Source organism: Otolemur garnettii, unplaced genomic scaffold, assembly GCF_000181295.1.
Source record: "Otolemur garnettii isolate 467f Iridium unplaced genomic scaffold, OtoGar3 scaffold00182, whole genome shotgun sequence".
In the NCBI taxonomy this organism is placed as follows: Eukaryota; Metazoa; Chordata; class Mammalia; order Primates; family Galagidae; genus Otolemur; species Otolemur garnettii.
Genome location: NW_003852577.1, coordinates 1,660,647 through 1,687,802, shown reverse-complemented (window position 1 = coordinate 1,687,802; position 27,156 = coordinate 1,660,647). Strand labels below are relative to the sequence as shown.

General features: G+C 38.4%; 1 protein-coding gene across 1 annotated transcript; it reads left to right on the top strand.

The window, feature by feature from the left end:
• Positions 1–9,563: 9,563 nt before the first annotated feature.
• TRIM13 (tripartite motif containing 13) lies at positions 9,564–26,374 on the top strand. The gene is made up of 3 exons (XM_003800715.3): positions 9,564–9,662; positions 10,026–10,144; positions 25,140–26,374. Exon 3 carries the CDS (start codon positions 25,146–25,148, stop codon positions 26,367–26,369), a length of 1,224 nt encoding a protein of 407 aa, XP_003800763.1. The 5' UTR covers positions 9,564–9,662; positions 10,026–10,144; positions 25,140–25,145; the 3' UTR covers positions 26,370–26,374.
• Positions 26,375–27,156: the final 782 nt, after the last annotated feature.

The window sequence follows — 27,156 nt, the reverse complement described above, 5'->3', positions numbered from 1 at the left end:
CACAGCTACAGATGGCCCCAATTTACAATGGTTTGATTTAGGATTATTCAATTTTATGAGGTTTATTGGGGTTTTGAATGCATTTTTGACTAATGATATTTTCAACTTACTATAGGTTATCAGGATTTAATCCCATGGAACATCTGTAATTGGCATCATATTGTATATGTGAATTTGTTTTTTTTTTTCACTGAATAAAAGACAATGATTTATTCAAGCTGTTAAACAGTCTTCTAAAACATTTTTAAATGGCTACATATTATTGTTTTGTATGAATGTACCAAGACCCATTTAACCCATATTCTTTTGATGAATAATTAGGATATTTCTAATTTTTCCCTGACAACTCTATAACAAATATACCTGGTATATAAATTGTGGTGTTTATCATTATTTTTCTGGAATGAATTTCTAAGAATTTAATTAAATATATGTATTTTTCTTTCTTTCTTTTTTGGTTGTTTTTGTTTTGTTTTGTTTTTTACCTCCATGTTACATTCTACCCTCCTGGGTAGAGTGCCATGATATCATAGCTCACAGCAGCCTCAAACTCTTAGGCTTAAGCAATCCTCCTGCCACAGCCTCCTGAACAGCTGGGACTACAGGTGCCCTCTACAATGCCCAGCTAGTTAGTTTATGTGTTTTTGATACAGATTACCAAACTGTCATCCAAAAGAAGGCATCTTATTTGTTTTGGTCTCTAGCAGCGAACAAGATGGGCTGAACACTACACAATGACTTACTAGTAATTATATTTTAAATATCTGCCAATTTAATGACCTAAGAAGGGATAGGATATATTCATGTTTTGCTTGGCATTTATTGAACTATCAAAGAGAATGAAATTTTTCTCACACTTATTGATCATTTATTTATTTATTTACTTATTTATTTTTGAGACAGAGTCTAAAGCTGTCACCTGGGTAGAGTACCATGGTGTCACAGTTCACAGCAACCTCAAACTCTTGGGCTTATGCGATTCTCTTGCCTCAGCCTCCCAAGTAGCTGGGAATATAGGCACCTGCCACAATACCTAGCTATTTTTAGAGACAGGGTCTCACTCTGGTTCAGGCTGGTCTCCAACCTGTGAGCTCAGGCAATCCTGATTATTCATCAAAAGAATATGGGTTAAATGGGTCTTGGTACATTCATACAAAACAATAATATGTAGCCATTTAAAAATGTTTAATTAGCCTCCCAGAGTGCTAGTACAGATGTGAGCCACCATTCCTGGCCTATGTATACACGTTTTAAGTGAAGCAAAAACTGTATTAAATTTGTAATACTCAAGTTACGTTTGCCTTCTATAATTAGAAGAGGTACTAAGTGTGACTTGTATCTATCTTTTGTTATCAGTATATATTGAGTATTACTATTTTATAGTAAATAGTAAATAGCTGGGCATTGTGGTGGGTGCCTGTAGTCCCAGCTACTTGGGAAGCTGAGGCAAGAGTATTACTTGAGCGCAAGAGCTTGAGGTTGCTGTGAGCTATGATGCCATGGCAATTTACTAAGGGCAACAAATTGAGACTCTGTTAAAAAAAAAATAATGTGTATATGTATTTTGGCTCCCTTCCTCGAGTTTGTCTTTTTTTTTTTTTTTTGACAAATTTATCTTTTTTGGTATATTATAGATGCTCAATGTAAAAATACAAAAAAATTATAAAAATATAAAACAGGTGGGTGGGTGGAGGGAGGGTGATTAGAGGGATCACCTCTATGATTTATCTTTCAAGAGTACAAGTGAATCTTTCTAAAAGTAGAATATAAATGTCTTAACATAATAACTAAGAAAATGACATAAAGGCTATGTTAACCAGTTTGATGAAAATATTTCAAATTGTCTATGAAAACACCACACTGTACCCCATGATTGCATTAATGTACACAGCTAACATTTAATTAAAAAAAATATAAAACATACTATAGCAGCTTGGTGTCTGTGGCTCAAGTGGCTAAGGCGCCAGCCACATACACCTAAGGTGGCGGTTTCGAATCTAGCCCGGGCCCGCCAAAATAACAATGACGGCTGCAACCAAAAAATAGCTGGGCATTGTAGCAGGTGCCTGTGGTCCCAGCTACTTGGGAGGCTGAGGCAGGAGATTCACTTAAGCCCAGGAGTTGGAGGTTGCTGTGAGCTGTGATGCCACGGCACTCTACCCAGGGGGACAGCTTGAGGCTCTGTCTCAAAAACAAAAAACAAAACAAAACAAAAACATACTATAGCTATCCTTTTACAAAGGATACAAATTGAGAATTTGTATATGCCTATGTGTTTTTCTCTATGCCATGTTCTAGTAGAAGTTACATTTCTTTTCAAAATTGGAATCATAGTACATGTATTGTTTTTAACTTGATTCTTCACTTACTATGTCATATACAAGGTCAGTTTTCCAGGATTAGTTTGCAAACTAATCCTGGAAAAAATGCTACTCATCACAATGGTTACCAGATGTCCAAGGGGGAGTACTTTGAAGGCAACCATAATGATATTCAGCAATGAGGTATGTAGCACTTTTTCTAGGATGAGTTTGCAAATGAAATTGCAGTCCATCTGATGTCATCTGTGCATAGCTTCCCGAGGGAAGAACCTAAGTGACCATAGTCATATTCAGTGATGAAGTGTGTAGCACTTTATCTAGGATAAGTTCCTGAACTAAATTGTCCAAACCTGTACATATCTTACATGTATGTTTATCTTCTTCTTCCTTTTTTTTTCTTTAATATGGGGGTCTTGCTCTGTTGCCCAGGCTGGAGTGCAGTGGCACAATCACTGTAATCTTGAACTCCTGAACTCAAGCATTACTCCTGTCCTGAGTAGCTGGGAACACAGGTGTCAGCCACTGTAAAGCCACTGGTTTCATCTTATTTTTAACAGTTACATACTATTATATGACATTTTTATATTATATATTATATATATATATTATATATATTATATATCATTCAGTCATTTGTTGTTATTGTTGTTGTTGTTGAGAGAGAGTTCCACCCTGTGCCCTGACAGAGGGCAGTGGCATCGGAGCTCATTGCAACCTCAGACTCCGGCTGCGGGCATCCTGTTGCCTCAGCCTCCGAAGCCGCTGGGATTACAGGCACTCACCACGGCGCCCGGCTGGGTTTTTCCATTTTTTTAATGAGTCAGGTTCTCACTTTCGCTCAGGTGAGTCTCAAACTCCTGAGCTCGAGCAATTCTCCCTCCTCAGCCTCCCAGAGTGCTGGGATTACAGGCATGAGCCATCGTGCCCAGCTCATTCAGTCTTTTTCAATAGCATATTGCATAATGTTTATGCTCAGAAATAAGATTCTTAATTTTTCATAAGAATTCTCTGATGGACTATTCAGGAAATTCTCCAATGGACTACTTAGAACATTCTCTTTTCTTTTAAGAGATGTGTTATACTATGCTGTGACAGTGAAGACTAGCAACACCCATAGTTAGAGTAAGCCATAAGAGGAGTCCAGCTATAGGAGGAGTATGAGAAACTTTGATGTGTAAATGACGGGTGAAAGATACTTTGTTCTAATCAAATGTACTGAAGTGCTTATTTCAAGTGGATTAAAATTCAGAATATATTAACATTTGGGCTGGTCTAAACAGCTAATTTTTAGAAGCTCAAGATACATCAGTAATCTCTGAAATCAAGAACTCTTTCATAAGACATTTATGAAATCACTGGGTTAGGTGCTGGGAATGCAAAGAGAACACACAGACACAGACACAATCCCACTGTTATGGAGTTAACAGTTCATAAGATGTGTTTTTTTTTAAAGTGGGGAGACAAACATTATTCAAATAATTACATATATAACAAACTGCACTGTGTATGATGGAAAGATAATATGAAATGATTAAAAGGGATCTATTCTTGGCCTGAGACATACTGGAGAGCTAATCTGAGAGTGTAGGTTGTAGGTTGTGCTGTGGGTAAAGAATAAGGATGGGAGGTGGCTGGCAAGGAGCTGCACTGGGGAGAGAAGGAACTAAGGGGTCCAGGAACTCTGAGACTGGGTAACACAGGGCTAACTCATATGCCTGCAGAGTAAGAATTGTGGGAGAGGAAGAAGAAGGAGCATGGCTCTCTTAAAGTATTTAAATTCAAACAGTTTTTAATCATTTAAAAATAGTGTTACTATTGGTAAACAATTTGTGATCCCTGCTTTATAGGGATCCTAAGAATCATTAAATGATCACTGAAGTCCTAGGAGTGTCCTAAAATTTAGTTTTTGAGGAATTCCAGAATTGCTGAGAAGAAAAGGATAACCCAGCAAGTACTCCTGAGTCCTGAGCATGAGTTTAGTTACTAATGGTGGGAAAAAGAGTAAAAGAGCCTTTGTAGAGGGAGGCATTGGTAGTGAGAGTAAAACACTAAGAGATCAAGGAAAATGAAAACTGAAAAGGGTCCATTGGATTTTGTAACATAGAGGTCAGTGACCTTCACAAAATGCCTAAACTGCACTGATATAGTATAATCAGTCTCAAGCATCTTTTGAATTGTCTGTGTCTTTTGCCTGCCTTGGAGGGGTGTGGGCTACTTTAGATCAACTCCAAGCTTCTGGAGATCTGGCTGGTGTTATAAACAAGAAGATTATAAGATAAACATATTTTGACAAGTTATTTATTGCCCAATTCTTTGATATCAGAGAGATCCAACTGGACTCATGTAAAAAAAAAATAAGCATGTATATCTTGTGCAATGCTGTGTAGGCGGTTATCTGATACATCTCAATCCTCAGAAGCCACGTCTTATGACAGGTATTATTGACTTTATGACAGAAAGAGTGTACTTGAGGTGCATATATGCACTAGCTACTGAAAACTGCAGAACTCCTACTCATAGTGTGCCCCTATTTGCAGAAGAAATACTCTAAAAATCCTAAAAATAGCACGAAAGTAGTTTTCTAAACCAGAATGATGAAGACTTTATCATCATAACTGACATTTTTCAAGATAAAATTGAGCACATAATTATCAGTGAACTCAACAGAAAGATTCCAAATGAACAGTTTATACAAATCAAACTCTTTTCAACAATTTCAAATTGCCAGATCTATTAGTCTTTACCTGAATGAATCATTTCCTAAGGCCCTTATAAAGTTACTGTACATCAAAAATAAATTTTATATAGAAAGAAATTAAATTTAGAAAAACATTTAGTTGTCATAGTTAAGTGTAGTCATTGCTAAGATATCAAAGCAGTAATATATTTTAGAGAATAACATACTTGAAAACATAGCTAAGCAACACATTAACATTGGTCATTTACATAACGGCACAGTTAAGATCAATCTAGTAAAATATACGATACCTATGATTGATATATAAACACATATACACACATATTTAACTTTCTTTTGGAGAATTTTAGGAGAATATTTGCCACAATTCTTTCTCTATATCATCTTATTTACAATTGAGAACTTCAGTAGACAATACATTAAATGGTTCAGTAGGACTGAACCATGTATGTGCTGTATTTTTATATATATTATTGCATTTTATTTTACTTTATTTTTTTTGAGACAGAGTCTCACTTTGTTGCCCCTGGTAGAGTGCTGTGGCATCATAGCTCACAGCAACCTCAGACTCTTGGGCTCAAGTGATTATCTTGCCTCAGCCTTCCAAGGTGGGCACCCGCCATGATGCCTGGCTGTTTTTTTTTTTTTTTTTTTTTTTTTTTTTAGAGATGGGATCTCACTCTGCCTCAGGCTGGTCTCAGGCAATCCACCCACCTTGGCCTCCCAGAGTGCCGGGATTACAGATGTGAGCTACTGTGCCTGGCCATATTATTGCATTTTAAAAAATCTAGATTTTTTCAGTAACTTAATTTATTATTGGCTCTGTTTAATGCAAGATCTTCACTGTACAACTTACATACATAGAATCTTGAATTTTCTTCAAACCAGAGATTAATTCTGTTTAATCTCATCAAATTGGCTCGGTGCCTGTGGCTCAAGTGGCTAAGGCACCAGCCACATACACCTAAGGTAGCAGGTTCGAATCCAGCCTGGGCCCTCCAAACAACAATGACGGCTGCAACCAAAAAATAGCCGGGTGTTGTGGCAGGCGCCTGTGGTCCCAGCTACTTGGGAGGCTGAGGTAAGAGAATCGCTTGAGCCCAGGAGTTGGAGGTTCCTATGAGCTGTGATGCCATGGCACTCTACCCAGGGGGACAGCGTGAGTCTTTGTATCAAAAACAAAAAACAAACAAAAAAACCCCAACAACTCATCAAATCTTAGGTTAGTTTCTGTCTTTTATGATAAGTGTGTTTCTACAGGTAGAAATAAATAATTAATGTACTTGTACATGTCTTTTAATAGAATATCTTGATCATTCAATTTCTCCAAAAATATAGCTTTAGTAAAGTCTTCCTTTTGTTAAGTTTGGTGTATTTCCTTTCTCTCTCCTTTCCCCAAGAACAGGGGAAGAGGTGTAAAAGTGGAAGGATATATGCTTTGTAAGGCTCCCTCGGCTAGATGGAGAGAGGCAGAACTTAGGGTGCTAGCTTCCTCTCCTACAGAGGCAGTTTAGCTCTGCTTGAGATTACTGTGCCTGTGCCCCAACTTTACAAATCTAGGGCAATCTGAAAGAAGCATGGTTTTCTTCTTGCATATAACAGTAGCAGCTATTTATTAAACCCTACTATATATCAGATGCAATATTGCTTGCTTTATATATTACCAAGTTATTGTCTAATGTATCCTGATTCCCCTTTTACAAAGCAGAAAACTGAGGCTTAGAGATGCTAAATAACTTGAACATCTAGTATATGGCAAAGTTTAGATGCAGGACTGATTCCAAAGCCTGTGTTCTTCTTGGTGCACCTTGCAATGTCAGTGCTTTTTATTAGCAGGAATTCTCGATGGGGAATTCCTAACTCTGGCAGCTATAGGGAAGGACAGAATAATAATAAAATGTTCCAATGTATCTTGGGAGGCCTGCCAGCCCTCTTCTCCTACTCACAGTTGGTACAGGCTTATTAAACATTCCTCAGTCTGACAATTCACATCTCAATGTGCACTAAATTTGGCACTGTCCCTTTTGTTATGGAGTACCTAATCACTTATGTCTTGGTACATGGGGAGAAAAGCTGACAAAGTTTTAACTTTTCAAGGCCCAAGACAAAAACATCATGAAATAAATCAACACAGTAAGAATATGTATATAGACTCATAGAGGGTGTCGAAAAATATATACACATTTAAAGTAAAAACTTTATTAAATTTGTAATACTCAAGTCACCTTTGACTTCTGCAATTTATAAGATGTGCTCAACGTGACTTGTATTCATCTTTCGTTATCAGTATATATTGTGTAGAACAATTTTAATACAGTTTTTTCCTTTCCTGAAATGTGTATCCTTGGCTCCTTCTGTATAATATATATGCGTTTGCTATATATTTACATACATATATATTGCTAGAAATTCTACTTTGTAAAAATGTATTTATCACAAAAGACAGAAACTTACATAAGATTATCTGTATGTATAGTCTTATTGCTGTGCTGATGCATGAATTCCAAGCTTTCGCTGCTAGTTCAGTTATTTGGAGAATAATTAATAGAAGGAAATTCCAGTGCCAGGAGAATGTGGAAAATCCCTGTGTTATCTCTACCAGGATCTACTTGTACTGTGCTGTTCCAAGAAGGACATATCTGTGTGTGAGGTTTTAACTCAGCAGTTACTCTCTTTTTCTAGTTACTTTGCAGCTCTCTGGTTGCTGTTTTGTGAATTAGGACCATGGAAGGAGAAAGGTTATTCTTCTTTTCTTATTTTTCTACCCTTGAGAATTTAATGTATCAGGTACTTTAGTCATTTTAACAATCTAAGGCAGTGTTTTTCAATCTTTATCTCATGGCACACATGGACCTATAGTTAAACTTCTGTGGCACACTTAAATTATGTTGATTAAAAAAAAGTGAAAAAGTATATTTAGTGTACTTTGAAGTTCTTTTGAAAATAATTAAACTTTTAAAAATTTTCATGGCACACCTAATATCCTCAACAGCAGTTGAAAATCACTGGTCTAGGGATTGATATGCAGATTTAGTGAGTGTTCTTCATATAATTGAGTAGAAATTTATTCAATTAGCATCTACCACCAACCAGATCTAACTATATAATTACACAATTATATTTAGGATAACTTGTTGGTTTTGAGTTAATAATCTTTCACTCTTGTTACTTTGATATTAGGATATTTAAAATGTTTCAGTAAATCATTTTCTTTTTTAAAAGCACGAATTGAGTAGGGAACTGGGGTGTAGTTTTCACTGTCATTGACATTGACAGACCTGGAAAGTGTACCTGGTACCTAGCCTTAGCCTCAGCTCTGCCTCATTTTTTACCTTGGAGAAGTCACTGCACTGTTTCCTCACCTATATTATAAGGATCATAATTTCCATTCCACAGTATTCTTGTGATGACTAAATGGCAGAAATGATAAGAACTGGTCTATAAAGACACAGGTTTATTACCTCGCTGTAGCAAGGGAGGGGGCTTCTCAGTAGAAGGGTGGCCAGTGGCTTTTTATGGGGTTTGGGCTATTGGTTAAGGGGCCCAAATATTATTACTATGTATAAGGTCTTGCCTGTCCTGTCTGCAAAATAACCTCCTACCTCCTGAGGCTAACTAAAGCCTAAATAAACTTTCCCAACTCAGCAAACTCAATCCTGGAGCATTCTGTGATTTCGTACTCACAGGTTTTGAAAAGGTGCCATTACTTCATCATTCATCCTTGTATCCTTTCCAGACCGTTCACTGGTAAGTGCTTAATGAGTCTGCTATTGGACAAGGTCCCCATATGGGGTGGACGTCCGAACTGAAAATCAGGTTAGTGACTGCGTTAACTGTTAGTGGAGGATAATTTAAAGCCAAGTTTTAAGTTCTTCCTTCCCTTCAAAGAAAAAAACAGTGATGTTCTTATTCTTAAAAGAGAACGAAAAAAAAGAATTGGGTCGCTGGTGTCCTGCCTAGAGCCCCTGAATCAACAGGTGCACAGCGCGGGTGTGGAGCGGAGTACGACAGTTAACCTCACTTTGGTGGCGCTTTGGTCGCACGCCCAGGCTGCAGCCCTGCCGCTGTCCGGCCGCGAGCCGGCGACTCCGCCGAACCAGTGGCTCTGACGTGCTCGTCCCGCCCTCCGCGGTGGCGGGGTGGGGCCGCTTCCGTTCCCCGAGCCGCAGTGGCCGGCGTCTGGTGCTGAGGGATGCAGATGAAGTGGTGTGAAGGGTTGGGCTTTTTTTTTTGTTCCTAAAAATGCAACGAACAAAAAAAAAAGTACAACAATCCAAACCCAATCATGTCATTGCTCCTCGCCTTAACTGGGAGACTGTCTTCCCGATGGCTCCACGGAGGACCGCGTCTGGGGGAAAAGACGGCGAGCAGCCCGCGGGGCGGGGCGGGGCGGGGGCACCGGCGCGGGGGAGCGGGGGAGCGGTGCCGGAAGAGCCTCCGCCCGCCTCCTCCCGGGACCAGAGCGACGAGGGGCGGAGAGTAGGAAGCAGCCCACGGGGCGGAGCTCGAGGTGCGGCGGGCGGCGGGCTACGGAGGGGCGGCCACTGCCCGTGCGGCGCCGCCAGTGCATTCTGTGTCCGTACCTGGTGCGTCCGGCTCGGGCCCCGCGGTTCCGGGCCGGGGCTCTTCCCGCGTCGCCAGAGGTCGGAGATAAGTATCCGCCGCCCGGCTCCTCTCGGGGAAGAGGGTAGTCCTCGAGCCCACACCAGGGTGGGACTCGGCCAGGGAACTGCGTGGGTGGGGGCCTGGCGCAGCCCGGCGGGGCGCGGGTCTGGACTGCCCGCGGCAGCCTCGCGGCCCCGACCCCAGGAAGGAGGGGCGAGCATGATGCCCCTGCGCCGGGAGCTTCCGAGAGCCGCAGCAAGCTGGAGCTCCGGGCTCCCGCCTCCACGGACCTGTCTGCGAGAGGCCGGCTTTGTTTGGAGGGCTGACTGAAAAAATTAAGGGTCAAGAGTACGGGGCCTGCGCGAATAAATGGATAATACCGTTCTTTCTCTTTTTTGCAGTAGCCTCTAGTTTGTCAGTCAAAACGTGAAAAAAATACAAACAACCCCAAAACCCTGACTGCTTTGCTCTAGGATACAGAACGTGTAGCCCTGCGGAATACACCTCGTAGGGGACAGAGGTAAACTATAATACCTTTCCCTATGCTAGACCTACATGTTTTTAAACATTTAATTTCAGTAGGCCTAGAACCGTTTGAAATTGTGTGTAGAATATTTATGTTCCCATCCACTTCTTTCATTGATGGCTTTTCTTCTATGTTGTTAAAACTCAGAAAAAGAGAGTGCATACTTGGCAATTCTATATGTAGTATTATTTTATGTATTATACTCAAAAGATTTGCATCGCAAAAGAAGAGAAACCTTCAGCAGCATTTCTTTTTTCACAGGTTTTTCCTTTCTTGTCCTGGGCCTAGTGAATGTTCAGGCTGCTAACTAGGGCTGGTAGAACAGGGCTTGAGTTTTCTTTGATTTTAGACACCTTTATATTATATAACAGACATTTTAAAAGCAGAATTTAATTTACATAGACACTCCCTGTAGTAGTAGAACTCCATGTAGCTGTTGACTAACTGGTTATACTTCTTTCTTACACAATGGGAAAACGACTTCAGGCTGTCCTATCCTTCCCTAAAAATACCATTTTGTGTGTGTATGTTGACTTCAGTGTCGTGCGCGGTCTTTCCATAACACCAGGCTGTTCTTTCCCTTCTGTACATTTATAAGTTATCTGGGTATACTTTTGCTACAGCTTTTGTTCAGATGTGTTCAGTTCCATTTTCATGAAAGGGCTTTGTACCTGCTACTCTATGTAATATTTGTTTTGCCTTCCCTTGAAATTACAATTGAAGAGAATCCAGCTCTCTTTTGGACCTTTTCTTGGTTAATATACTCATGCTTTACCATAACACTTTAAATGTGTATCTACACTTTTCACAGTGTTTGTGTACATATGTAATAAAAGACCTTATATTTATATAGTTTCGCAGTTTACAAAATACTCACATATTAATCTTTTCAGCAACATTATGACATAGGTACTTAAAAAATATTCATTTTATGAAGGGTAAAATTTGCACTTGAACCTAGGTATTCAAAAGCAGGGTGCTTTCCCCTTCATTGGAGAGGCTCTTACAACCTAATCTGTAAAAACTGAATGATTTTAGAAGGGATTTTAGAGAGCCCATGATTAAATGTCTTCATTTATGAAAAAGGATACTGAATTCTTGAGTCACCTGAATAGTCTAAGGCAGTGATTTTCAACCTTCCTAGTGCTGCTGCCCTTTAATACAGTTCCTCATGTTGTGGTGACCCCTAACCATAAAACTATTTTCGTTGCTACTTCATAATTATAATTTTGCTACTGTTATGTAATGTAAATATCTGATATGCAGGATGTAATTTCATTGTTACAAAGGGGTCACAACCACAGGTGGAGAACTGCTGGCTAAGGTCTAAATTAGAAAGGCTCTAGTTTGCTGTGTACAAATGATAAGTCTCCATTTGGAGAGAGAGGCCTGTTTTTTCACTTGTAAAATTAGGTGTCTGGCTAGATGTTCTAAGACATTTCTATTTTATTCCTATCCCATCACTTTCATTACCATTTATTCCCCCAATATGTATTGACAGTGCACAGATACATACCTGTTAACTGCCTTAAACTTTTCATATTTCAAACTCAGGTAGGTATAGTAATGTGTGTCTTGTTCTTTGTTTACTAAGCTCCATAAAAATGTGATTTCTTTTGTAAGGGCAGGAAGTACCTAAAGACATGGGCACTCTCATACGTTATTGGTTAAAGTTCATAGGATACAAATATATCCTTTACATAGGGAAACTTGGCAGTCTTTTCAAGAGCCTTAAGAATATCCTTACTCTTTTACGAAATGATATGCTGAGAAGGAATTGCCTAAGGAGGTAATCAGTTGTGGACCAAGACTTTTCCCTACAAGGGGTTTACTTAAATGTTTTTTATATATATACACATATATATACTTTTTTTTTTTTTTTTGAGACAGAGTTTCACTATGTCACCCTCGGTAGAGTGGTATGGTGTCACAGCTCACAGCAACCTCAAACTCTTGGGCTGAAGTGATTCTCTTGCCTCAGCCTCCCAAGTAGCTGAGATTGCTGGTGCCCGCCACAGGGCCTGGCTATTTTTTGCTGAGGTTGTCACCATTGTTTAGCTGGTCTGGGCCGGGTTCAAACATGCCAGCCTTAGTGTAAGCAGCTTGCACTTTAATCACTGTGCTATGGGCGCCGAACATAAATACCATATATTTTTTCAAAAAACCAAATAAGTAGTGAGAAAGCATATCCATAAGATGGACAATTATGTTTTTGAAAAATAACATATTGATGGGGAAAAATGTGATAAATGAAAAAAATAGATAGAAAATTATATAACGCTACTGCTTTTGTTAAAATATGTGTGTACATATACAGGCATGGGATTGGAATGTACCAAAATAATAGTAATGGTTATTCCTTGCTAAGGCCATTATGGGTGGCTTTTTTCCTGTACTTTCTAAATTTTCCGTAATAAATACAAATTACTTTTATGATGTAAGAAAACACAAAAACTGTGCGGATAACCTCTGTAATTTCAATATAGTGTCAACTTTTTATGTCTTTTTTCTACTGTGGTAAGGATCTTTTTTTTTTTTCTTAGTAAGGACATTTAACATGAGAGTTTCCTTAAATTTTTAAGTGTACAGTAAAATATTGTTAACTATAGCCACAATGTTGTATAACAGATCTCTAGAACTTATATCTTTCTAAATGCTCTATATTTCTGAATTTAGGTCAGGAATTGCCTTTTTGCTTATATTTCATCTTCTTAAATATCTTTAAATTATTGGATTGTCCACTTTTGTTATTTATGAAAGACACTGCCATTGTCATTGTCATTACCTTGACCTGGTATTCTGGCTACTAGAATGGTAGTAAAAGAACTATGCCTACCTTTAATAACAAATAGTTGACCAAATATAGGCATCCTTTGGTATACAGAATAAGGTACACTCAAGCCTCATATAAAGAAATTTCTATAATGTAAACTCTATTTTTACTTCATTTCTATTACGGATGTTGTTAATGTTCCCAGAGCCCTCTTTTTCTTTTCTTTTTTGAAACAGTCTCACTCTGTCACCCTGGGTAGAGTGCCGTGGCATAGTCATAGTTCACAGCAACTTTAAACTCTTGGGCTTAAGAGACCCTCTTGTTTTAGCACTTGGCACAACTCCTAGCTTATTTTTCTAGAAATATTTTAGAAAAAACAGGGTCTTCCTCTTGGTCAGTCTGGTCTTGAACTCTTTAGCTTAGCCAATCCACCCTCTTTGGCCTCCTAGAGTGCAGGATTATTGGTGTGAGACGCTGAACCAAGCCAGTGTAGACATCCTTCTAAGGATGAAACTGAACTGAAAATTTTTGCTAACAGTTTAAGTTACTGTCTCCTTGTAGCATAAGCCCTACAACTATATCTTACTTGGCTTAGTTCCCAATTTAACTCTCAGAAGAGCTCTTCCTTTCATCCTCTGTAACATTATAAGAACTGAGGAGTACCAACATAGCATATGTAATATGACCAACCTAAAAATTATTTAAGATCAAGCAGAACTTAGTATTTTATATATTCCATAGGTCAGGTTTAGTTAGAAAAAGATATGTGTATAATTCTACACTGAACAAAAAGAACTTCATTCATACCAATTTCATTTTTTTTTTTAAATAGAGATGGGATCTTGCTCTGTTTCCCAGGTTGGCCTCGACCTCTGAGCTAAATGATTGTCCCACCATAGCCTCTGGAGTAGCTGGGACTAGGCATGTGCTACTACGCTTGTTTCCAATTATTTTTTAAATTTTTAGACAGTCTTGATCTGTTGCCCAGCTTAGAGTACAGTGGCATCACTATACCTCCCTGCAACCTCAAACTCTTGGGCTCATGTGATCCTCTTGCCTTAGCCTTACAGGTAGCTGGGACTATAGGTACACATCACTATGGTAATTTTTCTATGTTTTCGTAGAGACAGAGTCTTGCTATTTTGCTCATGCTGGTCTCAAACTCCTGGCCTTAAGCAATCCTCCTGCCTCACTCTCCCAAAGTGCTGGGATTATAGCTGTAAGCTATTACACCCAGCCTCTAATTACATTTCTTTTATATTTTTATTTGTGTGGAGGGGAGACAGAGTCTTACTCTGTGCCCTAGGTAAAGTGCCATGGCATCATAGCTGACAGCAACCTCAAATGCTTGGGCTTAAGTGATCCTGTTACCTCAGCCTCCCAAATAGCTTGGACTACAGGCATCCGCCACACACCCAGCTAATTTTTCTATTTTATTTTATTTATTTAAAATTTTCTATTTTTAGTAGAGATGGGGTCTTGCTCTGGCTCAGGCTGGTCTTGAACCCCTGAGTTCAGCCAATCCACCCATCTTGGCCTCCCAGAGTAGTAGGAGTACAGGTGTGAGTTACCACCACTACTTCTAGCCTCTGCCAGCCTCTAATTACACTTCTACTGATAGTCATCTAATAATGTCTATTTTCACTTAACACATAATATTAGATACTATATAGACAGTCTTACTTAAATTCAGACACTCATTTTATTCAAATCGATTTCATCTGGGTAGGGAGAATGGGGTTCAACACTATTTGGGGCCTACCTAGATTTCTCAATAGTTGTATATAAATGAGATAGGAATACCTGACTTAACTGGTAACCTAAAACCTCACTGATTTAATCCTGCAGATTAACAGAATTTTCAGAATATCTTGGGTGATTATCAAGTGACAGGAAAAAGAAAAGGGAAAGGGGGCGGCGCCTGTGGCTCAGAGGAGTAGGGTGCCGGCCCCATGTGCCAGAGGTGGTGGGTTCAAACCCAGCCCCAGCCAAAAACTGCAAAACAAAAGAAAACAAAACAAAAATTATAAAAAGAAAAAAATAGAAAAGGGAAAGGAAGGTAAGGTTAAAGAGAAGGGTTGGGGATAAGGACATAATGAGAGGAAATGAAAAGATTGTATTGAAAAGTATAGGGGGCTTGGTGCCCAGAGCACAGTGGTTACGACGCTAGCCACATACACCAAGGCTAGCAGGTTTGAACCTGGCCTGGACCAGCAAAACAATGACAACTGCAACAACAACAAAAATACCTGGTCATTCTTGCAGGTGCCTCTAGTTCCAGCTTCTTGGGAGGCTGAGGTAAGAGAATTGCTTTAACCTAAGAGTTTGAGTTTGCTGTGAGCTATGACACCATGGCACACTCCCAAGGGTGACACAGTGAGACTCTTGTCTCAAAAAAAAAAAAAAAAAAGAGAGAGAGAGAAAAGAAAGATACAGGGAAGATGAGTTAAAAATAGCAGAAAAAGTCAAGGCTAAATAGCCGTACTAAGAAGAAAATGAAGAAAAGGAAACAAAATAGTTTTTCTGAGTGGTCCAAACTAGTAAGGTAATGACTTGGTTTTTATATTTTGAAACCATCTTAGTCCAACAAGCCTTTTTTTGTTATTTTTTAAATCTCCATTGAAAGAGATTAATTACATATTTATATATAAGATCACTTCTTAGTAATTTTCTTCTTTTTTTTAAAGATCCCGCCTCAAGCCCTCTCTTCTTCTGCCAGTGGTCCTCCACCCTCCCACCTTCCCCTCCTGCCTCCCTCTACCCCCATATTAGATTATATTTGTGTTTTATTGTTCATATGAGCATGTAATTGCTTATATATTGCTTATATATATATATATATATAGGTTTCATATTAGTATTTTTCTATTCTTGTGATACTTTACTAAGAAGAACATATTTTAACTCTATCCAGGTAAATGTAAAAGATGTAAAGTCACCATTTTTTCTTAATGGCTGAATAGTATTCCATGGTAGATATACCACAGTTTGTTGATCCCTTCATGGGCACTTAGGTTGCTTCCACAACAACTTCACAATTATGAATTGAGCCACAATAAACATTCTAGTGCAAATGCCTTTGTGATAAAATGATTTTTGTTCTTCTGAGTAGATACCTAGTAATGGGATTGCAGGGTCAAATGGAAGGTCTACATGTAGATCTTTGAGGCTTCGCCATACTTCTCCCCAAAAAGGCTGAGTTTGCAATCCCACTGGCAGTGTAGAAGTGTTCCCTTCTCTCCACATCCACACCAGCATCTGGTGCTTTGGGACTTTGTGATGTGGGCTAGTCTTGCTGGGGTTAGGTGATCTCCTTCTCTTGCCCTATTGCTATGGATAGGACTTCCAACACTATGTTAGATAGCAGTGGAGACAGTGGGCGTCCTTCTCTGGTTCCATATTTGAGTGGAAATCTTTCAGTTTTGCTTCACTCAATATGATATTGGCTGTGGGTTTGCCATAGATGGCCTCTATTAGTTTAAGGAATGTTCCATCTAAGCCTATTTTCTTCAGTGTTTTTTTTTGTTTGTTTTAGAGACAGAGTCTTACTTTATTGCCCTTGGTAGAGTGTTGTAGCATCATACAGCTCACAGAAACCTCCAAGAGCTCAGGTGATTCTCTTCCTCAGCCTCCCAAGTAGCTGGGACTACAGGCACCCTCCACAACGCCCTGCTATATTTTTTTGTTGTACTTTGGCTGGGGCTGGGTCTGAACCTGCCACCCTTGGTATATGGGGCCAGCACCCCACCCACTGAGCCACAGGCACTGCCTGATTTTCTTGAGTGTTTTTATCATGAAAGGATGCTAGATATTATCAAAAGCCTTTTCTGCATCAATTAAAAGAATCATATGGTCTTCCGTTTTTCATTCTATTTATGTGGTATATTTATGGATTTGCATATGTTGAACCAACCTTTGCATCTCTGGAATAAAATCCACTTGATCATGGTGTATAACTTTTTTAATGTGTTGTTGTATTCTGTTTGCTAATATCTTGTTGAATATTTTTTCATCGATATTCATTAATGATATCGGTCTATAGTTTTCTTGTTGGGTCCTTTCCTGGTTTGCTTCATAAAATGTGTTAGGGAGAATTTCTTCCTTCCGTGTATTTTGGAAGAGTTTATGTATCATAGGAACTAATTCCTCTTTGAAGGTTTGATAGAATTCTGGTATGAACCCATCTAGGCCAAGGCTTTTCTTTTTTGGGAGATTTTGCACAATTGATGCTATTTCAGTACTTGATATTGGTCTATTCAAGATTTCTAAATCTTTTTGGCTGAGTTTTGGAAAGTATCCTGTTTCCAGATAATCAGTCCATCTCTTCTACATTTTCATATTTCTGAAAATAGTTTTTTATAGTAATTGTTGAGAATCTTTTGTATTTCTGTGGCATCTGTTGTTATTTCCCTTTTTTCATTTCTGATTATAGTTATTAGAGATGTTATTTATCTGTTTCTGGTTTGACTAGCCAAGGGTTTATCGATTTTATTAATCTTTTCAAAGAACCAACGTTTTGTTTTACTGATCTTCTCAATAATTCTTTTGTGTTCAATTTCACTTAGTTCTGCTCTAATTTTGGTTATTTGTTCTGTTGGCTTGGGGTTTAGATTGTTCTTCCTTTTCCAGTTGCTTGAGATGGCCCATTAAGTTGCTGACTTGCTTTCTTTGTTTTCTTGATGAAGGCATGTAATGCTATGAACTTCCCTTTGAAGTCTGCCTTTGCAGCATTCCACAGGTTTTGATAGTTTGAGGCTTTGTTATTGTTTTGTTCCAGAAATCTAATGAGCTCCTTCTTGATCTCATCTATGATCCAGCATAAGGTTAGTCTCCATAATTTTATTTGAGTGTGAAGATTTCTGTTGCTGTTAAGTTCAACTTTTATTCCATGATGGTCTGAGAAGATACAGGGGATAATTTCTATTATTTTGAATTTATTGAGGTTAACCTTGTGTCCTAAGATATCAATTTTGGAAGATGATTTGTGGGCTGATGAGAAGAATGTGTATTCAGTTTTGTTAGAATAAAGTGTTCTATAAATATCTGTTAAGTCCATTTGTGCCAGTGTCTTGTTTAAGTCCATTACTTCTTTGTTTAGTTTCTGCTTGGAGGATTTGTCCAGTACTGCCAACAGAGTGTTAAAATCTCCAACTATTATAGTGTGGGACGATATCATATTTTCACATCAGTTAGGGTTTATTTTATATATTGGGGAACATTTAGATAGGGTGCATAGATGTTAATTATTGAAGTCTCTTCATATTGTTGTGTTTCCCTTGACAAGTATGTACTGTCCAACTTTATCTTTCATTATTTTCAACAAGCCTTTTTGAAGAATCTGAATAGGTGAGCTTTTCAAGTTGGTGAACTTTTTGTTCAAACCCTACATATCAGGAACCCTGCAAGAAATATCTTTGGACAAAGTTTTAACTACTCATTCTTTAATGCCAGAAAAAGTTAAGTTACTATTGTTGCAAGAGCCACATAATAATTATGTATTTTATATACCATAAGCAGTATATTATGCTTTCCTTTTTTGAGATTATATCTGAAAACTCATTCCCTCTAAGTCATACTTTTTCCTCTTTTGATTATTTAAGTCATGGAAGAGTTTCTAAAAGCCATAGTTAACACACTGCTGGGGAGTATTTAAAATAGAAACTTTTAAATGATTTTCCTATATGATTATATACCTTTCAAAACAGTTGTATAAATGAGAAAAACTGTATATAAGTGGTTTGTCAAAGGTCATAGACTGAGAGCCAGAGTGGTGTGTCAAGTCTTCTCATAGGCTTGGATCCAGAGACTTCCAGTAATAAGAGTTTTTATTTTATAAAAGATAAGCAGTATCATGCCAGATTAGCTTAGTGTTTGTGAGGTTTTACTTTTTTTTTTTTTTTTTTTGAGACAAGGTCTTGTTCTGTTGCCCTGGTTAGAGTGTAGGTTCCTCTCCATAGTTCACTGTAAAACTCAGGGCTGAAGCAGTCTCAAGTAGCTGGGACTATAGGCATAGGCCACTATGCCTGGCCTTTAAAAAAACATTTTTTTGTAGAGACAAGGTCTTGCCATTTCCCAGGCTGGTCTCAACTCCTGGCCTCAAGTGATCCTCCAACTTGGCCTTCCAACATGCTGGGATTACAGCTGTGAACCATGACATCTGGCCCTGAGGTTTTATTTTTTGAGACAAAGTCTTACTTGTTGCCCTCTATAGAATACTATGATGGCACAGCTCACAGCAACGTCAAACTCTTGGGCTCAAGTGATTCTCTTACCTCAGTCTCCTGAGTAGCTGGGACTACAGGCCTTTGCCACAATGCCTGGCTATTTTTAGAGGGGATCTCGCTCTTGCTCAAGCTGGTCTTGTACCTATAAGCTCAGGCAGTCCACCTGCTTCAGCCTCCCAGAATGCTAGGATTACAGGTGTGAGCCACTGCACCATGCCTTAGGTTTTACTTTTTTAACTCAGTATTTTCTTATAATTAGCCTTTTTTGTCTTTGTCTTTTTATTGAGAAAAATTTCAAACATAGGAGAAAATTCAAAAGAATATGATAATCTTTACATCTTCTACTTAGATTCAGTAGTTGTTAACTAGTTAATTTTGAGAAAACAATTTCATACTAAAATGGAATATAGCACACTGTTTGAAAAATAAGATTATTATTCCTGTGCTGAGAGGAAATGATTTTGTTAAAAAAGTGAATTTTATTACAGTTCTTTCAAGGTGAGATTGGTGGTTCTGTTTAGTAGAGTTTAGCATAATTTAGTTTGTGAAGTGACAGTTTCACCATTTGCTGTTGAGTTACCTGATGTTTAGGTACTGTCTTAAAATTCCTGAATTCAGGGCCTAGTGTGGTGGCTTATGCCTGTAATCTTAGCACTCTGGGAGGCTGAGGCAGGTAGACTGCTTCAGCTCAGGAGTTGCTGAGCAACAGCAAGACCTCTGTCTCTTAAAAAAAAAACAGGTGTTGTGGTGGGTGCCTGTAGTCCCTGCTACTTAAGAGGCTGACACAAGAGGATCACTTGAGCCCAAGAGTTTGAGGTTGCTGTGAGGCATGATGCTAGGGCACTCTCTTAAGTGTGACAAAGTGAGACTCTGTCTCAAAAAAGAAAAAAATGAAAAGAAAAAAAATGCCTGAATTCAAAGATGCCTCAAAGCCAGATGGAAAGTTGGGTTAAATCCTTAAGATACAGAGCATTAATATATTGGATTTTTGTTGTTGTACTCTAAAGAGCTATGAAAAAAATCAGGCGTGACATTTTAGACAATTTTATGTTGCTGAGGACCAATGGAATTCAGACTTAATAGGAAAGTTTCTTTTACTAGTAGGTTTTACAAGGAAAGTATTCATTTTTGCTTAAGAGTAAATGAATGAACACCTTTCTAGTATAATCATTTTGGGATGATCTTTTAAAAATAAAGGAATTCTAAGAGGGAGAAATCTAATGAATACATGATTTTCTTTACTATTTTATGACTCCTTTCCTTTGTAATGTTGGCTTTTTAATTTCTAGTATTTTAGTGGTTTTGTATTTCTCATTTGTAGAACCTGTTGGTAGGACTGATAAAGCACTTTTTGTAATCTTGTTTGTGGATAGCTTGACAGTTTGTTGAAAAAAATATGTAGTGGGGTTATGCAATGATGCATTTGTCAAAAATAAAACTGTACACCAAAAAGTGAATTTTATTATATGCAAATGTAAGAAGTGTGTTACAAAATATTTGTACTTATGGTAGAAGAACAAAGTTGACTTTTTTCTAGAGAAGTGGTAGACAACTAATAAATATTTAGCTATTTTCATTGTTAGTATAAAATACTTGGGAAATTTTTACTTGGTAGGAAAATAAATTTTTGTGCTTTAAAATTCAGCTTTTTTTGGTATTCAGAAACATTCAAAGGAAGAAATGAATCGTGGAAAACTTGTTTGCCTTCATATACTTAATTTGACTCTGGGGGGAAGTTTGAACAGTGAGCAATGACTTTACATAAAGTTCCTTGACTTCTATAGTTTTATGGGGGAAAAAAACTAGCCCCCCAGAAGAGGTTATAGGGATGTGTACTTTCATTCATGTCAAAGGAGTAAGCTTTTGTCAATTTCTGAAGATTTTATGTGTTAGCCCATACTTTAAGATTCTATTAAGTTTTTTTACTGTAAAGAGTAACCCCCCCCCCCTTTTTTTTGAGATAGAGTCTCACTATGTTGTCCTTGATAGAGTGCTATGGGATCACAGCTCACAGCAATTTCAAACTCTTGGGCAAAGCAATTCTCTTGCCTCAGCCTCCCAAGCAGCTAGGACTATAAGCGCCTGCCACAACCCCCAGGTATTTTTTTGAGGCCGAGGCTGGGTTTGAACCCACCTGCCTCTATGTATGTGGCTGGCACCCTAACCACTGAACTACGGGGCACCAAGCCAAGAAGTACCCTTTTCCATGAGACTAAAAATTTGAATTATTACATATCTTCCTTTAAAATTCAAAGTAACAAAGAAACCTGCTGTGTTTTTGTCTCAGGTGGTAGAGCTGTGAAAGTGGTCACACAGTTTTGTCCTAGAGAAAGTTTTGAGCATGGGGAAAAGGCATTAAAGGTAAGGAAGGAAGATAAAATAGTATTTAGCTTTTAAAGTGAATGAAAATAAAGAATCTTTAATTAGAAACCAAAATTGGTAAGTTTTATCAGTGAAAATGAAACAAGAGGAGGATCTCTTGTGATTTTGATGCAATTTTTTTTTAAGAGATTTTCCAAGTATTTTTTTTCTCCCTCTGGTTCATCATGACTTACTTAAATAACTTACTTGGAATAACTATTTATTATTTCTAAATTTTCCCGTGTGTGACATTTTCTTTTTCAGTTTTGATCATACTTAAAATTCATTGCCTGAAAATTCTTCTTGGCCCCTACTGCACTATCATTCTCAGGTTTCCTCAAAGTTTATCTTTGCCTTGGGTGCCCTTTTTCTTCTCTTGATCCCAACCACTTGGTGTATCCTTTATTTTCCTCTTATATACTTGATACACTTGGATAGAATTCTCTGGAAATACAAATTTTTTTTTTTTTTTTTTTTTTGGCCAGGGCTGGGTTTGAACCCACCACCTCTGGCATATGGGACCAGCGCCCTACCCTTTTGAGCCACAGGGGCCATCCCTGGAAATATAAATCTTATAAGGATGAGTAAATTAGGTTTATTTTACTCAGTGCTGCCCTCCACCCCCTTCCTGTTTTTATTGCCTACTCAAAAATCTGTGTAGAATTCTTAGGTGAAAGATAAGAGAGAGTAGTGGAGTTGATAAAATGTGGAATAGGATCAGGATTAGAGGATCATCAGAAGTTTATCTCTATTGTTCTAAAGTGTCATAATGTTTTACAGATGTGTGGCAACCTCCTGGCACACTAATCCAGTGGTTCTCAACCTTCCTAATGCCACAAACCTTTAATACAGTTCCTCATGTTGTGGTGACCTCCACACATGAGGAGCAATGCCTTGGTTCCTAAGACCATTGGAAATATGTGTCTTCCTATGGTCTTAGGCAACTCCTGTGAAAGGGGAAAGGGTCGTTCGACACCCAAAGGGCTCACGACCCACAGGTTGAGAACCACTGCTAATCTGTCTCTGTAGCCATTCTCTTCCCAATGCTTCTTCTCACATCAAAAAGATTTTTCAGGGGTGGCGCCTGTGGCTCAAAGGAGTAGGGCGCCAGCCCCATATGCCGGAGGTGGCAGGTTCAAATGCAGCCCTGGCCAAAAATTGCAAAAAAAAAGAAAAAAAGATTTTTCAGAAAAATCAACTAATTGTTCAATGATACTAAATTTGAGATAGAATAATATGTACTTTTACATATGTTATAAATATGTACTCATGTATCTCACAACCTAATATAAAATCATAAACAAAGTGGCCCTACAAGCTCAGCTCATTCTTCCTTTTATTTATTTTAGAGGTGGGGTCTTGCTGTGATGCCCAGGCTGAAGTGCAGTGGTACAATCATAGCTCAGTGCACCCTTGAACTCTTGGGCACACATAATCCTCCCTCAGTCTCCCAAGTAGTGGAATTATAGGCACTGAACATCATTCTCATCTTACCTTTTGGAAACTATTTACTATCTAGATAAAGTTCCAGTTATGTATGACTGTTGAAATTATTGTTTAAAAATTATTTTTTTATTATAAGATGGCTTACAAATTATTAGGTCCTATTTTATGACTTTGGTGGCAATGTGACGTGTATGTGTGTGTAAAATGTATGCATGAGTAAACTAAATGTATAAATATGTACCACTATTTTTGGTTTTACAACTTTAGGAATGAATGTACATTTTAAAATAATTATTTGGGCTTGGCGCCTGTGGCTCAAGCGGCTAAGGTGCCAGCCACATACACCTAAGGTGGCAGGTTCGAATCCCCAGCCCGGGCCTGCCAAACAACAATGATGGCTGCAACCAAAAAATGGCCAGGCGTTGTGGCGGGCGCCTGTGGTCCCAGCTACTTGGGAGGCTGAGGCAGGAGACTTGCTTGAGCCCAGGAGTTGGAGGTTGCTGTGAGCGTGATGCCATGGCACTCTACCCAGGGGGATAGCTTGAGGCTCTGTCTCAAAAAAAAAAAAAAATCAAATCAAATAAAATAATATATTTGCATTGAGAAATTGTATTCTCTAGATAAGGGATCTCAAATATTTTGGTCTTAGGATATCTTTACACTCTTAAAAACCAGAGCAGTTATGTGTGTATTGTCTGTAGATGTTTACTGTACTAGAAAAACTGAAATTTAATTTAAAAGTAAATTAATTCATTTAAAATAACAATGATATAAACCTATTAACGTTAACAAATTAGGGAAAAGAAATGTTTCAAAACAAAATTATGAAAAGCATGGCATTAATATATGTACGATGAATGGCTATTTAGTAGAAGACAGCTGTAGTCTTTGGTCTGCTTCTGCATTTGACCTGTTGCAATAAATTATTTTGGTTGAAATAGATGATGAAAGCCAGGAGCGGTGGCTTAGACCTGTAATCCCAGCACTTTGGGAGGCAGAGGTGGGAGGATTGCTCAAGGCCAGTAGTTTGAGGAATGGACAACATAGTGAGAACTCATTTCTAGAAAAAAGAAGAAAAATTAGCTGGGAGTGGTGATGTATGCCTGTAGTCACAGCTACTGGGGAGCCCAGGAGTTTGAGGCTGCAATGAGCTGTGATCACACTATCTTAAAAAAAAGAAAATGTATACACATACATACATACCCTAATCATACACAGAATGTAGTTGGTAAAAGAAGGAATATTTTAATAGCTTTTCCAGATAATTGCGGATCTTTTTTTGATACTCTCCCAAAAGTCAACACTCCCTCATTCTTACCCCACTTAAAACAGTCGTGGATGCGTGGTGGTAAAAACAGTAGTGACTAGTGATACATTCAGTGCTTCTAACTGCCCTGCTTGATCCCCGCTGAGGTGCTGGGAGTGTCTATCCACCATCGTTTTTACACCATTGGCTCAAAATCAAACATATTATTATGAAAGTAGTTTTGACCTCATAGATGTGCTGAAAGAAGGAAGTTCCGCCCATCACACTGTTGAGAATTGATGCTCAAGATGGCTTTGACTGCTGTTTTCGTGGTTTAAAAACACCAAGGAAATGTCATTTAATTCTGTAAGAGTGAATTGCAGCTCTCATCTTGTCTTTGCCTGATTTAAAAAATTGTAATCTTGCTTTTGAAATAGAAAAATATGCCAATTCCTAATAAAAATCTGCATGAGAGTACATGCTTGGATTTATATTTTTGTGCTGCTTTCTTTTAAACAACATCCCATTTTATATTTATAGGCCCAGAGTAAAGAGCCCATTCTGTTACAGACACTGAATAGCTTTGTTTCTGGCAGCTAATAGTCAGCTCTGTTTTAAAACAATCAGTTGGGGCCTGCTGGCTCAACTTGCAGTTGTCCTAGTCCTAACCCTGTCTCAGCCACCCTGTTATTGAGAAGCCCACACAGAGGCCTTGTGTGCAGGGTGCCCTGCTATTAAGGGGTTTGTTCTAGTGCTAGTGGATTAAAACTGGGTTGGTATGCATTCTTTTCCCAAATTGTCACTTATTTCCTTGGTTTTGCTGGTTATTTTAGTGGTGAAAGATCATTTTAACATGAAGGTAGTTTTTTCTAATTATTATATAGTTCTAGTGGAGGGGATTATTGGCGTAAAATAGAATGTTTTTTTTCTCTTTGGTAGGATGTGATGGAGCTGCTTGAAGAAGATCTCACTTGCCCAATTTGCTGCAGCCTGTTTGATGATCCCCGAGTTTTGCCTTGCTCCCACAACTTCTGCAAAAAATGTTTAGAAGGTATCTTCGAGGGGAATGTGCGGAATTCATTGTGGAGACCATCTCCATTCAAGTGCCCCACATGCCGTAAGGAAACTTCGGCCACTGGAGTTAACAGCCTACAGGTCAATTACTCCTTGAAGGGCATTGTAGAAAAGTATAACAAGATCAAAGTCTCTCCCAAAATGCCAGTATGCAAAGGACACTTGGGGCAGCCTCTGAACATTTTCTGCCTGACTGATATGCAGCTGATTTGTGGGGTCTGTGCTACTTGTGGTGACCACACCAAGCATGTCTTCTGTTCTATTGAAGATGCCTATGCTCAGGAGAGGGATGCCTTCGAGTCCCTCTTCCAGAGCTTTGAGACCTGGCGTCGAGGAGATGCCCTTTCTCGCTTGGATACTTTGGAAACTAGCAAGAGGAAGTCCCTACAGTTACTGACTAAAGATTCAGATAAAGTGAAGGAGTTTTTTGAGAAGTTACAACACACCCTGGATCAAAAAAAGAATGAAATCCTCTCTGACTTTGAGACCATGAAACTTGCAGTTATGCAGGCATATGACCCAGAAATCAACAAACTCAACACCATCTTGCAGGAGCAACGGATGGCCTTTAACATTGCTGAGGCTTTCAAAGATGTGTCAGAACCCATCATATTTCTGCAACAGATGCAGGAGTTCAGAGAGAAAATCAAAGTAATCAGGGAAACTCCTTTACCGCCATCTAATTTGCCCACAAGCCCTGTTATGAAGAACTTTGATACAAGTCAGTGGGAGGACATTAAACTAGTAGATGTGGATAAACTTTCTTTGCCTCAAGACACTGGCACATTCATTAGTAAAATTCCCTGGAGCTTTTACCAGTCATTTTTGGTGGTCCTTCTCTTTGGCCTTGTTGTTTTCTTTGGTCCTACTATATTCCTGGAATGGTCTTTATTTGATGAATTGGCTACTTGGAAAGACTATCTTTCAAACTTCAGTTCCTATCTGACAAAATCAGCCAATTTTGTAGAACAATCAGTTTTTTACTGGGAACAGGTGACAGATGGATTTTTCATTTTCAGTGAAAGATTCAAGAATTTTACTTTGGTGGTGCTGAACAATGTGGCAGAATTTGTGTGCAAATATAAACTATTATAAAATCTCTTACAAGTATGCAGTTCTTTGTCTTTTGTTAGAGATTGTTAGAAACCAGTGTAGTAAATCAGATTTGGTCAAGATTCCAGTCATGTATTTTCCTTCAAAAGTATTCTTTTCGAAAGTAATGTCCATATGTACTGTTAAAATTAGGTAGTTTATAAAGATAAAAATGAAACTTAGTAGTATTGTCCTGAACCCTCTTTTTCTTTTTAAAGGTTGCTTCTTGAAATAATTATCTTCTTCCTCATATTGCTCATGATACAGAGGTTGAGAGATCATATGATCTAATACTATCCTGATGAGGGTGGGTAGTATTAGTAGTGACTATTCATTAAACATGCGGTAAAGGCTACTCTTGTAAAGGAACTGTTTTTGACAGTGAACGTTCTTTTGAGAAGGAGAGCTGCTTTGAAGATACAGGGGGATTTACAAGTTTTTCTATAGAAGTTTGAGTCCTTTATCAGCAAAATGTAAATTTTATATAAACAAAAACTGGTAATTTTCTTATGGTAAGTTTACATTTTTAAGAGGGTGGAGATTTTAGCCTGGCCCCTTTCTCCTTTGTTTTCTAAAGATTTTTTTATCAAAGGTGATGAAATACAGAAATACTAGGTAGCAGTACAAGCAAAGGCATTGGTTAAAAAAGAAATCTAACACCTGGCAAGAGCAGGAAATAGGACATCTACCCTTATTTTGGCAGCAGAGTGTTGTGTTGTTCCAAAGTATCATAGCAACTGTATAATCACCCCAATCCACTTACAGAATTTTAAGTGTAGTAAGACTTAAA

Bases quoted from the DNA above. Each gene is read 5' to 3' on its own strand.
- TRIM13 (XM_003800715.3), top strand. From the start codon at position 25,146: ATGGAGCTGCTTGAAGAAGATCTCACTTGCCCAATTTGCTGCAGCCTG.